General features: G+C 39.5%; 1 protein-coding gene across 1 annotated transcript in view; it reads left to right on the forward strand.

Moving 5' to 3' along the window:
• The window catches only part of hsd17b12b (hydroxysteroid (17-beta) dehydrogenase 12b), a 47,590-nt gene extending 34,050 nt beyond the window's left edge, over positions 1-13,540 (forward strand). The window contains exons 9-11 of the mRNA XM_061974814.2: positions 6,346-6,411; positions 9,914-10,063; positions 12,730-13,540. Coding sequence (XP_061830798.1) covers positions 6,346-6,411; positions 9,914-10,063; positions 12,730-12,837 — 324 coding nt within the window. The 3' untranslated portion in view covers positions 12,838-13,540. The remainder of the gene's footprint in view (positions 1-6,345; positions 6,412-9,913; positions 10,064-12,729) is intronic.
• Positions 13,541-15,260: the final 1,720 nt, after the last annotated feature.

Raw genomic sequence — 15,260 nt, forward strand, 5'->3', positions numbered from 1 at the left:
TGTAGTAACAGGCACACTCATAACATGTAATATTTACAAATTTTGCTCATTTTAAGTATTATCACAACGTTTGCTTTTCCCTTCATCAACAACAATACTACTAATCATTACACATTACATGAGAGCCAAAAACCTACCTTATATTTTTGAGCCAGGAACATAAGGAGGATGAGCTACAGGTTTGAAAAACTGAGTGACAAGCAGCTCCAGCAAGTCGCAGTATTGCTAATTACGAAACAAGAATGACAAACTACCAACATAATAACACAATCACTTACTGTACAATGTCTGCTCTCTCTGGGATGCTGACGGGATGTTTATCCTGGCTGGTAAAAAAAAAACAGGTGATGTATACAAGCTGATTTTCGTATCCTTCTCGCCATCTCCGTGTCTAAGTTGCATGGCCACAACCTTCTACTATACAAATGAGAGGCATGATTTATCATTTAGAATTAACTTTCACCAACTCAGAGGCGATGTAGCAGCAGTATGTCAATCAATCAATGTTTACTTATATAGTCCTAAATCATGAGTGTCTCAAAGGGCTGCACAAGCCACAACGACATCCTCGGTTCAGATCCCATGTCCACCTCTGGCACAGTCACTGCAGAAAAAACATTGTGTGAGTTGTGTATTATTCTAGGAGAAATGCTATGTGTGCAATAATTTTCCAGCATGGCGCTGGCTAGTTCTAGCTTAACTGACTCCTCTAGTGTAGTTTGTCAAGTGTGACTCAAACAAAAATCTATGTTCCGAGAGAGGATGACGGCACCTTCCTGGTTAAGGTGAAGGCCGTCTCTCATCAACAGGCCCGGTTTTCCCCAGAAAGAGGACCAATTATCAATAAACGTTAGTCCCTTTTGTCTACAAAAATTAGCCAGCCACTTGTTAAGCGAGACTAATCTGCTATATCTCTCATCATTGCCTCTCGCAGGCAGGGAGCCAGAGACAAGTACTCGATGCCTGGACATCTTTCTAGCGAGATTACAAGTCCTAGCTATGTATGTGAGTGAAGTGAAGTGAAGTGAATTACATTTTATATAGCGCTTTTTCTCAAGTGACTCAAAGCGCTTTACATAGTGAAACCCAATATCTAAGTTACATTTAAACCAGTGTGGGGGCACTGGGAGCAGGTGGGTATAGTGTCTTGCCCAAGGACACAACGGCAGTGACTAGGATGGCGGAAGCGGGGATCGAACCTGCAACCCTCAAGTTGCTGGCACGGCCGCTCTACCAACCGAGCTATACCGCCCCAATGTCAATGTCATGTCAATTCTGTAGCTGCATGTTAGTTGAGTTGTGATCATGGCGCTATTAAAAGTAGTTCCTTAACATTAGTGCTTCTAACAACAATATTGCTAATACTTAGTTAATATTCAGGTCACGAGATGTAAATAGAGTGCTATTGGCGGTTTTCAATGTTTTTAGAAGGCTTTATGGGTGCAATAGAGTACTCCCATTAGTTGCATTGTTAGCCACCTCGTAGTTTCCGTCTATTACGAATTAAAATACATAAAAAAAGAAAGACCTATGTGTTCTTGTCTTACATAGGGATTGTGAATAATAGGCAACATTCCAAAAAAGTGTAGTTCCCCGTTAAGTGTGATTTTTGCTGACAGAGATGCATCCATCCCTCCATTTTCTACCGCTTGTCCCTTTTGGGGTCGCGGGGGGTGCTGGAGCCTATCTCAGCTACAATCGAGCGGAAGGCGGGGTATACCCTGGACAAGTCGCCACCTCATCACAGGTCCAACACAGATAGACAAACAACATTCACACTCACATTCACACACTAGGGCCAATTTAGTGTTGCCAATCAACCTATCCCCAGGTGCATGTTTTTTTGGCGGTGGGAGGAAGCCGCAGTCATGGGGAGAACATGCAAACTCCACACAGAAAGATCCCGAGCTCGGGATTGAACTCAGGACTACTCAGGACCTTCGTATTGTGAGGCACATGCACTAACCTCTTTTTCCACCGTGCTGACAGAGATATTCGATTTAATTTTATTTATTTCAGATAACCTTCCAATTACAATGGTAAAATATTCCTATGAGAAATACATTTGAGTTTCAAAGGGTTATTTGCATTTTTATTATTATACAATTATGATTACATATTACTATTCGTACTTAAATTAGTCTTAAAATAATGCTGACAATAATTCTGTTTATCGGCAACAGTTTGTCGTACAATATTTCGTCCAGCAAAATGTGTTATCGACATGCTTATTATAAACCTTGTCTATAGCGGCTACCTGTTTCACGCGAACATTTATATTGCATCCTGGAATAGTTGTTTTTTTCTACTCTGTATAGTGACCACCGATATCAAAATTTGCTGCATTGATGCATGATGTTGATGGATGCAGTCTTAACCCTAAATTCCACCAAGTGTATTGTTCTCACTCACCAGCTGCATGCAGAGCAGGTTTGGCTCCACCAGACATCAGCAGTGACGTCACCGACAAGTCCTTGCGGTGAAATAACGCACTTTTGTGCGAGACGATTAGTGTGTGTTATGTTTATTGCTTCTTTCAATAAGGCAGGAACATCAGCTTTCGGCAACACAGGAACACTTTATTATTGGGGACGGCGTGGCGAAGTTGGTAGAGTGGCCGTGCCAACAATCTGAGGGTTGCTGGTTACTGGGGTTCAATCCCCACCTTCTACCATCCTAGTCACGTCCGTTGTGTCCTTGGGCAAGACACTTCACCCCTTGCTCCTGATGGCTGCTGGTTAGCGCCTTGCATGGCAGCTCCCGCCATCAGTGTGTGAATGTGTGGGTGAATGTGGAAATAGTGTCAATGCGCTTTGAGTACCTTGAAGGTAGAAAGCGCTATAAAAGTATAACCCATATTAAGAACGCAATACTATCTCTGCAAAGTACTACCGTCTCTATGTAATGTAGTTATTCTATGCATACCAACACAGTATGTGGAATAAATTCAGCAAGAACCTTGTCTACATGGAATAAGACTCTGTTGGCTTCACAATGTTCTGTTCCTCCACATCGAGAGGAGCCAGATGAGGTGGTTCGGGCATCTGGTCAGGATGCCACCCGAGCGCCTCCCTAAGGAGGTGTTTAGGGCATGTCCGACCAGTAGGAGGCCACGAGGAAGACCCAGGACGCGTTGGGAAGACTATGTCTCCCGGCTGGCCTGGGAACGCCTCCGGATCCCCCGGGAGGAGCTGGACGAAGTGGCTGGGGAGAGGGAAGTCTGGGCTTCCCTGCTTAGGCTGCTGCCCCCGCGACCCGACCTCGGATAAGCGGAAGAAGATGGATGGATGGATGGATGGCTTCACAATGGACTGGACTCTCACATTAGGGCATACTTGCCAACCCTCCCGGATTTTCCAGGAGACTCCCGAAATTCAGCGCCTCTCCCGAAAACCTCCCGGGACAAATTTTCTCCCGAAAATCATGCGGATGAGTGATGTGTCGACAGCCTGTTTTCACGTCCGTAAAGCAGTTCGTCTGCCGTAAACAGCAATGTTGTGACACTCTTAAACAGGACAATACTGCCATCTACTGTACATGCATATGTGACAATAACATCTCGGGCTTTTAGAAAGTGCAGTGCACAACTGCGCACACAACAAGGAGACGAAGCAGAATGCATCATCAGAGAGGGTGTTCAGCATGGTTAGAAAAATAGTGACAGAGAATAGAACAAGGATGGACAATTCAACCCTTAACTCAACAATGAGTAGATGAGTGTTGTGTGTGTGTATATGCGTAAATAAATGAACACTGAAATTCAAATATTTTTCTTATTTATATATATATATATATAATAAAATAAATATATATATATATATATATATATATACATATATATAGCTAGAATTCACTGAAAGTCGAGTATTTCTTATATATATATATATATATATTTATATACATACAGGTAAAAGCCAGTAAATTAGAATATTTTGAAAAACTTGATTTATTTCAGTAATTGCATTCAAAAGGTGTAACTTGTACATTATATTTATTCATTGCACACAGACTGATGCATTCAAATGTTTATTTCATTTAATTTTGATGATTTGAAGTGGCAACAAATGAAAATCCAAAATTCCGTGTGTCACAAAATTAGAATATTACTTAAGGCTAATACAAAAAAGGGATTTTTAGAAATGTTGGCCAACTGAAAAGTATGAAAATGAAAAATATGAGCTTGTACAATACTTGGTTGGAGCTCCTTTTGCCTCCATTACTGCGTTAATGCGGCGTGGCATGGAGTCGATGAGTTTCTGGCACTGCTCAGGTGTTATGAGAGCCCAGGTTGCTCTGATAGTGGCCTTTTACTCTTCTGCGTTTTTGGGTCTGGCATTCTGCATCTTCCTTTTCACAATACCCCACAGATTTTCTATGGGGCTAAGGTCAGGGGAGTTGGCGGGCCAATTTAGAACAGAAATACCATGGTCCGTAAACCAGGCACGGGTAGATTTTGCGCTGTGTGCAGGCGCCAAGTCCTGTTGGAACTTGAAATCTCCATCTCCATAGAGCAGGTCAGCAGCAGGAAGCATGAAGTGCTCTAAAACTTGCTGGTAGACGGCTGCGTTGACCCTGGATCTCAGGAAACAGAGTGGACCGACACCAGCAGATGACATGGCACCCCAAACCATCACTGATGGTGGAAACTTTACACTAGACTTCAGGCAACGTGGATCCTGTGCCTCTCCTGTCTTCCTCCAGACTCTGGGACCTCGATTTCCAAAGGAAATGCAAAATTTGCATGGTTGGGTGATGGTTTGGGGTGCCATGTCATCTGCTGGTGTCGGTCCACTCTGTTTCCTGAGATCCAGGGTCAACGCAGCCGTCTACCAGCAAGTTTTAGAGCACTTCATGCTTCCTGCTGCTGACCTGCTCTATGGAGATGGAGATTTCAAGTTCCAACAGGACTTGGCGCCTGCACACAGCGCAAAATCTACCCGTGCCTGGTTTACGGACCATGGTATTTCTGTTCTAAATTGGCCCGCCAACTCCCCTGACCTTAGCCCCATAGAAAATCTGTGGGGTATTGTGAAAAGGAAGATGCAGAATGCCAGACCCAAAAACGCAGAAGAGTTGAAGGCCACTATCAGAGCAACCTGGGCTCTCATAACACCTGAGCAGTGCCAGAAACTCATCGACTCCATGCCACGCCGCATTAACGCAGTAATTGAGGCAAAAGGAGCTCCAACCAAGTATTGAGTATTGTACATGCTCATATATTTTCATTTTCATACTTTTCAGTTGGCCAACATTTCTAAAAATCCCTTTTTTGTATTAGCCTTAAGTAATATTCTAATTTTGTGACACACGGAATTTTGGATTTTCATTTGTTGCCACTTCAAATCATCAAAATTAAATGAAATAAACATTTGAATGCATCAGTCTGTGTGCAATGAATAAATAGAATGTACAAGTTACACCTTTTGAATGCAATTACTGAAATAAATCAAGTTTTTCAAAATATTCTAATTTACTGGCTTTTACCTGTGTGTGTGTATATATATATATGAAATACTTGACTTGGTGAATTCTAGCTGTAAATATACTCCTCCCCTCTTAACCACGCCCCCAACCACGCCCCCCCGGGACCCCCCCACCATCTCCCGAAATCGGAGGTCTCAAGGTTGGCAAGTATGCATTAGGGTTGTCCCGATATCAATTTGGTACCGGTACCAAAATGTATATCGATTCTTTGATACTTCTCAATATAAAGTGAACTACAAAAAACGTTGGCTTTATTTCAACAGAAAATCTTACAATACATTAAACATATATTTCCTACTGCACTCAAATAACAATTTTAGATGGTTATAAATTAAAAGGTATTAAACGCATTGGGCTTTTCTGATTGCACTCAAAGAACAATTTACAATTTTCCATTTTACATATAGTCTGCCATAATCAAGGATTAGGTTAGAATACAATAACAAGTTTTATTGACATTATATTAAATGCTTCATGATTTATTGTTTCCCCTCCTGGTCTGTGCTTTAAGAAAAATACAATGATTAGTAACTACTAAAAACAAAACCATGGATAAAAGTACACAGATAAGCCATGCAGCAGGTAAAACACAAATTGTAAGAAAAAAGTGCCTTCTGTTTGCATTGGGATGGCCTAAAAATCTTGGTAACAAAATATATTTTTTTTTTGGAAATCGATTTAAAATCTGGGTGAAAAAGAATCATCATTCGGATGTGAATCAATTTTTTTGTGCACCCCTACTTGTCATTCTATAACAATTGTAAGAATATACTGAAAAAATATGCTGAATTATGTTCTGTCATGTTTTTTTTCCTTATGTATTCTTTATAAATAAAGTTGATTTGATTTGATTTGATTTAGGCATTTGTGGACTTCTTCTCCCGAGGACTGCAAGCTGAATACAAGAGCAAGGGGATCATCATCCAGGTAGACACACCTGCTCTATAAGAAGCCCATTGCAGGACATAAGATTAGAAATGTGTTAATAAAAACTAAACAATACAGTCAGAAGTTGTTTCACCCTCTTCACAAGTTGTGCAAATTTGGAATTTTACTTCATTTGACAAATTTCAATGGAATCTGCTCCATCACACAGGATGTTGAATTTGAAATACATTATTTACAATTCAGAGAAATTCCTTCTAGCCATGTATTAATTATACTAAACAAATCTCTCGTCCATTTTCAATACTTGGATTTAGTAAGTACATTTGGAAACCAAGTACTTTTCCACCAAAAGTCGAAAGAACTGTAACAATATTTATTATTTTTAGTTTTATAGCTTTAAAATTGACTTAAATACTACTAACACGATCCATGACTTTTAGTTTTATCGGCACAAAATTAGCTAACATGCTAACACTTAGTATGTATACAAAACAGATTTAAGTCACAATCTCCATGACTTTTAGTTTTATAGCTAAAAATGTGTTCAAATGCTATAAAGTGTATGACTTTTAGTTTTATAGCTACCAAATTAACACTTAGCATGTAAGCATGATAACACTAACAATACCCATCATTTTTAGTTTAATAGCTATACAATTACCGTATTTTTCGGACTATAAGTCGCAGTTTTTTTCATAGTTTGGCCGGGCTCCAGTGCGACATATATATATTTTTTCCTTCTTTATTATGCATTTTCGGCAGGTGCGACTTATACTCCGGTGCGACTTATACTCCGAAAAATACGGTAGTTAAAATGCAAATACTTAGCGCTAATAACAATATCCATTAATTTTAGTTTTATAGCTATAAAATTTGTTTAAAAAAAGTGTATAGCTCCTAGTAACAATAAATGACTTTTAATTTTATAGCTACAAAATTGGCTAGCATGTTAACACTTATCATGTAAGCATTATAACACTAAGTAACAATATTTTTGACTTTTAGTTTTATAGCTATAAAATTAGTTTAAATGCTAACGTGCTAATAATTATAATTGATGCAAGATAGCTCTAACAATAATATCCCTGACTTTGTTTTATAGCTAGAAAATTAGTTTAAATGCTAAAAAGTGTATGTTAGAATGCGTCAAGTAATAATATCCATGACTTTGTTTTATAGTTACAAAATTGGTTACCATGTTAACACTTACCATGTAAGCATGATAACAATAAGTAACAGTTTAGTTTTATAACTATTAAATGAGTTTAAATGTTAATATTCTAATACTTATCATTCATGCAAGACAGCGCTAATAACAATATCCATGAATTTTAGTTTTATAGCTATTACATTTGTTTAAATGTCTGTAGAAAAGCACTATGTAACAATGACTGAGTTTTATAGCTATAAAATTAGTTAAAATGCTAACATGCTAATACTTTGGTCGTCCTAAATAGACTTTGCTCACCGAAACCGGGTGTTGTGATGAAATAACCATTTGTGCTGGCAACTGCGTCTTTCCCGGCGCACACGAGTGACGTAGCTCGCCTAAAGATGACAAAAAAGTTTTAGAATGAAGTCACATTTGAAAAGACCAGATTCCAATTGATTTGAACTACCTCCTGATGGGGCCTGAATCTGATGCAAAAAAAAATCAGATTTGAAGCACTTTGGAGTGTTTGGACTGGCAAAAAAAAGCAGATCTGTGTCACTTGAGGGCAAAAAAATACCATGTGGTGTTAACAGGGCCGTAGAGTTTAATAGCTAACCAAAATTATCAGTTGGAATTGTACTTCCTTCATTTTGATTTGTTGTTAATACAATCATTTTTAACTATAAAGCAATGCTAACAACTTGGACACAATTGGCTCTTAAAACACGACCCTGAACTAGGGATGATACTCGAAACCTATTTTCCCGGTTGTTCGATAAGAAAAGAACCGAGTCCTCGGACTATAATCCCTTTTTGAGAACCGGTACCCGTTATCGAGACCACTATAGTAAAGAAAAAGAATTGTTTTTTTATTCGAATCCCTGGGAACGAATCCCGTCCCGACGAGAAATGCCCCGTGGGACATCACATCATAGGGAAAAGCAGGAAAAAAATGGACCGGAAAAAGCGCTCCAAGGTGTAATAAAGTTCAAAACAAAAGGTATAATCCAATGAATAACTATTTGAGCAGGGTACAAACACATGACGAACACTTTTACGACCAACCGGAAACATAGCAACCAGGCTAGCAACGCACCTCCTTTACGGCAGCTGTCGCAACGTTCTTAAAGCAACCGCAGCGCATACATATATATACAACATATATCTCCCTTTTTTAACTTTTGTTTTTCTTTCCTTGTAAACAAAACAAAATCACACTGTATATGTGTTGTCTAATTATAAATAATGCAGACGAGGCGTGTTGGCTGAGTTCTTGACATTTACTTTCACAGCGTGCTCATTCTTAGCTGCCGGGTGGTGACATGCAACAACACCTTTCGGGGCTACCGCGCATGCTCGTCACTCCCGTTGCATGCTGGGTAGTGTAGTTGTTATAATCCCTAACTCATAACATCACATCTTTCCCCCTATAAAGAAATAATGTTAACTCGATAGTGTATTTCTTTTTTCAGCTTTAACTTTTCATTTTTTAGCATTGTAACCACATTTGCAAACAACTTTTCTCTTCATAGAATTTTTTTTCAATAAAGAAATAAAGTGCAAAAATGTCAAAGCATCATAACAAACAGTTATGTCAAATAGCAGCAGAAGTGCACTTTTTGGAGAGCTGTATTATTTTCAGTTTTGTGCCCAAGGGACTGATTTTATTTAACACTATATTATTATTTATACACCTATAGTGATCACAGAGACAGGTTGTTTTTGTGTTACTGTATATATTTGTTTTTCTGAAAAATCACACTTAATAAATTTTGGTTAACAACAGTCAATATTTATTTATTTTATTTTATTTTTTTAGGGGGGTAGCAGTCAATATTTATTTATTTTAGATTTTATTTTTTTCTTATATAATAAAAGTGAGCTTTTGTTAAACCAAATATTGTGTGTTTTTTTCCATATACAACAACCTATCTGGACTCGATAAGAGAATCGATAAGGAATCGGTTTGATAAGAGGATTCGATAATAGGCTCGAACTCGATAATTTCTTATCAAACACCATCCCTACCCTGAGCACACATTAAAACTGGTGTTGTAATGGAAAAAGGGCTAAAATTAAGCTTCTGAAATGCCTTTCCCAAAGCCCTGACCTCAACCCAGCAGAACATTTTACAACCAAATTAAATGAACAGTCAGGAAGAGTGGCCAAATAACTTTCCAGAAGACTGTTGTCGTGTATGTTTATATTTGAACTTGCATGTACAATTGTAGGAATTAGAGAAAATTCAAACGTCTTTTTAAAAATCTTTTAAAAAATCATCATGTTTATAATCAACAGTTCAACTACATCATTAAGGGTATGACGTTCATTCTCACCGAGTGTGTGTCCACTACTGACTGGAATTGTATCCCCCGCATCTTTCTCCAGAGTGTTCTGCCATTTTTTGTTGCAACGAAACTGAGTAAGATCCGAAGGGCCACGTTGGACAAGCCAAGTCCAGAGCGCTACGTCGCCGCAGAGCTCAACACCGTGGGCCTCCAGACCCAAACCAACGGCTACTTGCCTCATGCCATCATGGTACGTGGAGTGCCTTTCAAATGCATAAATTACAAGTAGCATCACCAGTGGACCCCTGATAATGTTTCACTTTTTATTAATCAGTCGCTGATTGAAAAGTCTAGCTAAAAGTTGAATATTGAGTTGGCATGTACTGTATTTTCCGGACTATAAGGCGCACTTGAAATCCTTTTTTTTTTCCTCAAAACTTGACAGTGCGCCTTATAACCCGGTGCGCCTAATGTACGGAATAATTTTGGTTGAGCATACCCACCTCGAAGCTATTTTATTTGGTACATGGTGGAATGATAAGTGTGACCAGTAGATGGCAGTCAAACAATAGAGATGCATGTAGACTGCACTATTTTGGGTCTTAAGTAAACAACAAATTGATTACATTTATTAATGAGTAATTCTGTTAGTAATTCAATATTACTATATACTATATTATAATTACTTTTTAAAAGTAATTTCCAGAACACTGGTTGTCAGGGTCTGACGTGGAGAGGTTGTTAATAGCATTTATGTGTTGTTGTTCAGTCTGTTAGCAAAAGCTGTGTCTGATCATTTCCTAATAATTTAAATCCTACGTTTTTTTGTACAAATGATTGTCACAATTAACGCTTTGTTGTGTGGCGAAAAAAAGCTTTATTATGTGTGTATTTTTTGTACGAGTCTGTGTGCGTGCGCATCCATATGACGTCTTATTGGGGATTGCCCTAAAAAAACATGGCTTTATAGCAGGTTATACTGTGCTTTGACATGTTTGGCAAACTTCCCTCTTCAATTTGGTATGAAATTAATTAAATCATTGCGATTACGTGTGTAAAAACCTCCTGTGTAAACCCGATCACGCAGGCATTCTGATACATCATTTGTTTTCAAAACGGCTCCAAAAAAGTGGGACCCCAAAAATTTACTGTGCGACCTCATTTTTATGACTTGTTGGGGTCCCTGGGATTCATCCAACAGTGGATTCCGTTTTATTGGCCAACTATGTGCGTGGTTACCTCAACGTACAAATCATCCTTTACTTTGTTTTATTTTATTGAGTTTAGTGATTATTGATTAGCGCTGTGACAAAAAGTACCAACTATGGTGACATCCCAAACTTCTAGTAGACGTGCTCTTTCTTCCCACTCATTTGCATGCACTTATTACCTATATGCATTATTTTGTTTACACCGGTGCCATTATAGTAGCGAGCATCCAACTCGGAATAATCTTAAAGGCCTACTGAAATGCGATTTTCTTATTTAAACGGGGATAGCAGGTCCATTCTATGTGTCATACTTGATCATTTCGCGATATTGCCATATTTTTGCTGAAAGGATTTAGTAGAGAACATCGGCGATAAAGTTCGCAACTTTTGGTCGCTGATAAAAAAGCCTTGCCTGTACCGGAAGTAGCAGACGAGTAGCGTGACGTCACAGGTTGTGGAGCTCCTCACATCCGCACATTGTTTATAATCATGGCCACCAGCAGCGAGAGCGATTTGGACCGAGAAAGCGACGATTTCCCCATTAATTTGAGCGAGGATGAAAGATTTGTGGATGAGGAAAGTGAGAGTGAAGGACTAGAGGGCAGTGGGAGCGATTCAGATAGAGAAGATGCTGTGAGAGGCGGGTGGGACCTGATATTCAGCTGGGAATGACTAAAACAGTAAATAAACACAAGACATATATATACTCTATTAGCCACAACACAAACAGGCTTATATTTAATATGCCACAAATTAATCCCGCATAACAAACACCTCCCCCCTCCCGTCCATATAACCCGCCAATACAACTCAAACACCTGCACAACACACTCAATCCCACAGCCCAAAGTACCGTTCACCTCCCCAAAGTTCATACAGCACATATATTTCCCCAAAGTCCCCAAAGTTACGTACGTGACATGCACATAGCGGCACGCACGTACGGGCAAGCGATCAAATGTTTGGAAGCCGCAGCTGCATGCGTACTCACGGTACCGCGTCTGTGCATCCAACTCAAAGTCCTCCTGGTAAGAGTCTCTGTTGTCCCAGTTCTCCACAGGCCAATGGTAAAGCTTGACTGTCATCTTCCGGGAATGTAAACAATGAAACACCGGCTGTGTTTGTGTTGCTGAAGTCGGCCGCAATACACCGCTTTCCACCTACATCTTTCTTCTTTGCTGTCTCCATTGTTCATTGAACAAATTGCAAAAGATTCACCAACACAGATGTCCAGAATACTGTGGAATTTTGCGATGAAAAAAGATGACTTAATAGCTGGCCACCATGCTGTCCCAAAATGTCCTCTACAATCCGTGACGTCTCATACCGAGACGTTTTCAGCAGGATATTTTGCGCGAAATTTAAAATTGCACTTTAGTAAGCTAACCCGGCCGTATTGGCATGTGTTGCAATGTTAAGATTTCATCATTGATATATAAACTATCAGACTGCGTGGTCGGTAGTAGTGGGTTTCAGTAGGCCTTTAATTCAGTTGATCTGCAAGTGCAATTTTAAGCACCAACTTTTTAAAGCGTTTACAAAGGGCCTGCGTTGGTAACGTCTGATAATGAGCCAGGTTTCCCGACAGAAAAAAAAAAACACCCTTTTGCTTCTGTCGTTCCTCTCGTAGGTTGCACACGCCTAATGAATACTAATCTGTTATTTGTAAATGCCACCAGCTGACCGTGTAATTTCCCCTCTGCAGGGCTGGGTGAGTACCACTCTGCTCCCTGCCAACATCCTCAGCAGACACGTGATGGGAATGGGCCTGTCCCAGCGTGCTCGTTACCTCAAGAAGCAGAAGCAGGGCTAGGGCTCAGCGGAGGCAGAGCGCCACCAGCTGCGCTCACGCCTTCGTCTGACTAGCGTCATCAGCATCATCAGCGCGGACCAAGGAGAGAGAGAAAAAAAACAAATCAGTTTCCCTCCCCTTTAGAAACGGCAAGTCATGGATGATGCGAGGCAGCTTCTGGCCTCAATCTGTGATGTGCATTAATCATCCACTTTAATCAACTAATTGCAGATTTACATTTTCTCGGCTAAATCCTAACAAAACACTTGACTATGTTTTCAAGGTTAATGTGGGCGTCATGTTTTTTGTATACTGTAATATTATATGTAAGCAATATAACGGACCAGTTTATTTTATTTTTATTTACAGCTAAGATGTACCAATGAAAACATGTCAATCATGTGACAAGTGTTTTGAAACTAGGTCTCAGCTAGATGTGGCTCGTTAGCGTCTGTGCATACGCCTTGCAAGTAATTCCAACGTTAGGTTACCCTGCGGTTTGGGAGTGCGAAGTAGGCTGCACCCAATGACCAATTCCAGTTTGTTAGTCTCCTCTCTGCACTAACCCTTAACATGCCAGCCATGTCTCTGAATGCATTGATGAGAACACTCGTGTAATTGTGTGGTGTCAACTGCAAAAAGTTGCTTTAAAACTATTAAAACCCATTTGAATTGTTTATATTTGTGTTACGGGTTTTGGAATAAACACAAAATACAGAGTCTACACTCGGGTATTCAATTAAATTTGTCTTGGGGGCCCAAAATTCTAGAAAGCTACGGACCGGACTTCTGCCTTTAAAGTTAACGTACCACTGATAGTCACACACATACTTGCCAACCTTGAGACCTCCGAATTCGGGAGATTTTTGGGGGGAATTCTATATAAGCTAGAATTCACTGAAATTCAAGTATTTCTTATATATATATATATATATATATATATATATATATATATATACATAAAATAAATGACTTTCAGTGAATTCTAGCTATATATATATATATATATATATATATATATATATATGTATTTTATTATATATATATATATATATATATATGTATATGTATGTACGTGTGTATGTATATATATATATATATATATATATATATATAAATACTTGAATTTCAGTGTTCATTTATTTACACATATACACACACATAACACTCCTTTACTCATTGTTGTATTTGAAAGTGTATTGCTTTGCAGCCAGTAGCACAGCCTTTGAAGGAGCATAGGTATGGGCAACATCTGTGAAATTTAATTTGCAGGAAAGGAGTGAGTTTAGGCTTGAATTGTCCATCCTCGTTCTATTCTCTGTCACTCGTCGTTGCCATGACTGTCAATTCTTCGTTCTTCTGCTTCGTCTCCTTGTGTGCGCAGTTGTGCACTCTCCAAAAGCCGTAGATGTTATAACGTGACTGGGCCGGCACGCTGTTTATATGAAGGAAAAGCGGACGTGACGACAGGCTGTCCTCACTCCAGGTCCGCACAGACCTGGAGGGGGCGTGCCTTAAGTCCGGCTGGAAATCGGGAGAATGGTTGTCCAGGGAGATTTTCGGGAGAGGCTCTGAAATTCGGGAGTCTCCCGGGAAAATTCGGGAGGGTTGGCAAGTATGGTCACACACACGCACTAAGTGTGGTGAAATCACTCTCTGCGTTTGACCTATCCCCTTGTTCCACCCCCTGGGAAGTGAGGGGAGCAGTGAGCAGCATTGGTGGTTAGACTTGGGAATCGTTTTGGTGATTTAACCCCCAATTCCAACCCTTAATGCTGGGAGGTAATGGGTCCCATTTTTATAGTCTGGTATGACTGGCCCGGGGTTTGAACTCACAGCCTACCAATCTCAGGGCGGACACTCTAACCACTAGGCGTTCTCTACAGTAGACAATTGATTTTGGTCTTATTTTGTCAGAATTACAGGAGCCCTTGCTAGTCAAAGATCATCTCTATTACAGCACTCTTGTGTTTTGAAGGAATTTGCTGACGTCTGAGTCTCACAAGGTTCTTGCCTGGATTCTGTACAAACTAGTTATTTTATAAACTATTTCATACTTAAATTATAATCAGTGTTCAGTCAGTTTAAGCCTATTTAAATAAAACAAACTATTTGCCCCATTTTTGGGTTCATGATAGTTTGTGTTAACATTCACAGTGAGTTCTATAAATGAGCCATTTTCCTCTTTAAGTCAATTTAGTCCCTAAAATAAGACAAGCTTCTTCTGTTTTTTTTTTATTTTTTATGTTGTATCAGTAAAACATGCCAGATTTTCCATGTGCCTCTGCTTTGTTGCTGTGGGATTTGACCACTTGGAATAAAGGCATCGCTGGATTGGGCTCCAGCTGGCAGGACAAATATGAGACCATATGATGGCGTTTGTTTGCTTGAAAATAACAACCGTGAATGTTATTTTTCTCTGAGCAGAAAGCGTTTGAAAGTAC

Source organism: Nerophis lumbriciformis, linkage group LG15 (genome assembly GCF_033978685.3).
Source record: "Nerophis lumbriciformis linkage group LG15, RoL_Nlum_v2.1, whole genome shotgun sequence".
Classification (NCBI taxonomy): Eukaryota; Metazoa; Chordata; class Actinopteri; order Syngnathiformes; family Syngnathidae; genus Nerophis; species Nerophis lumbriciformis.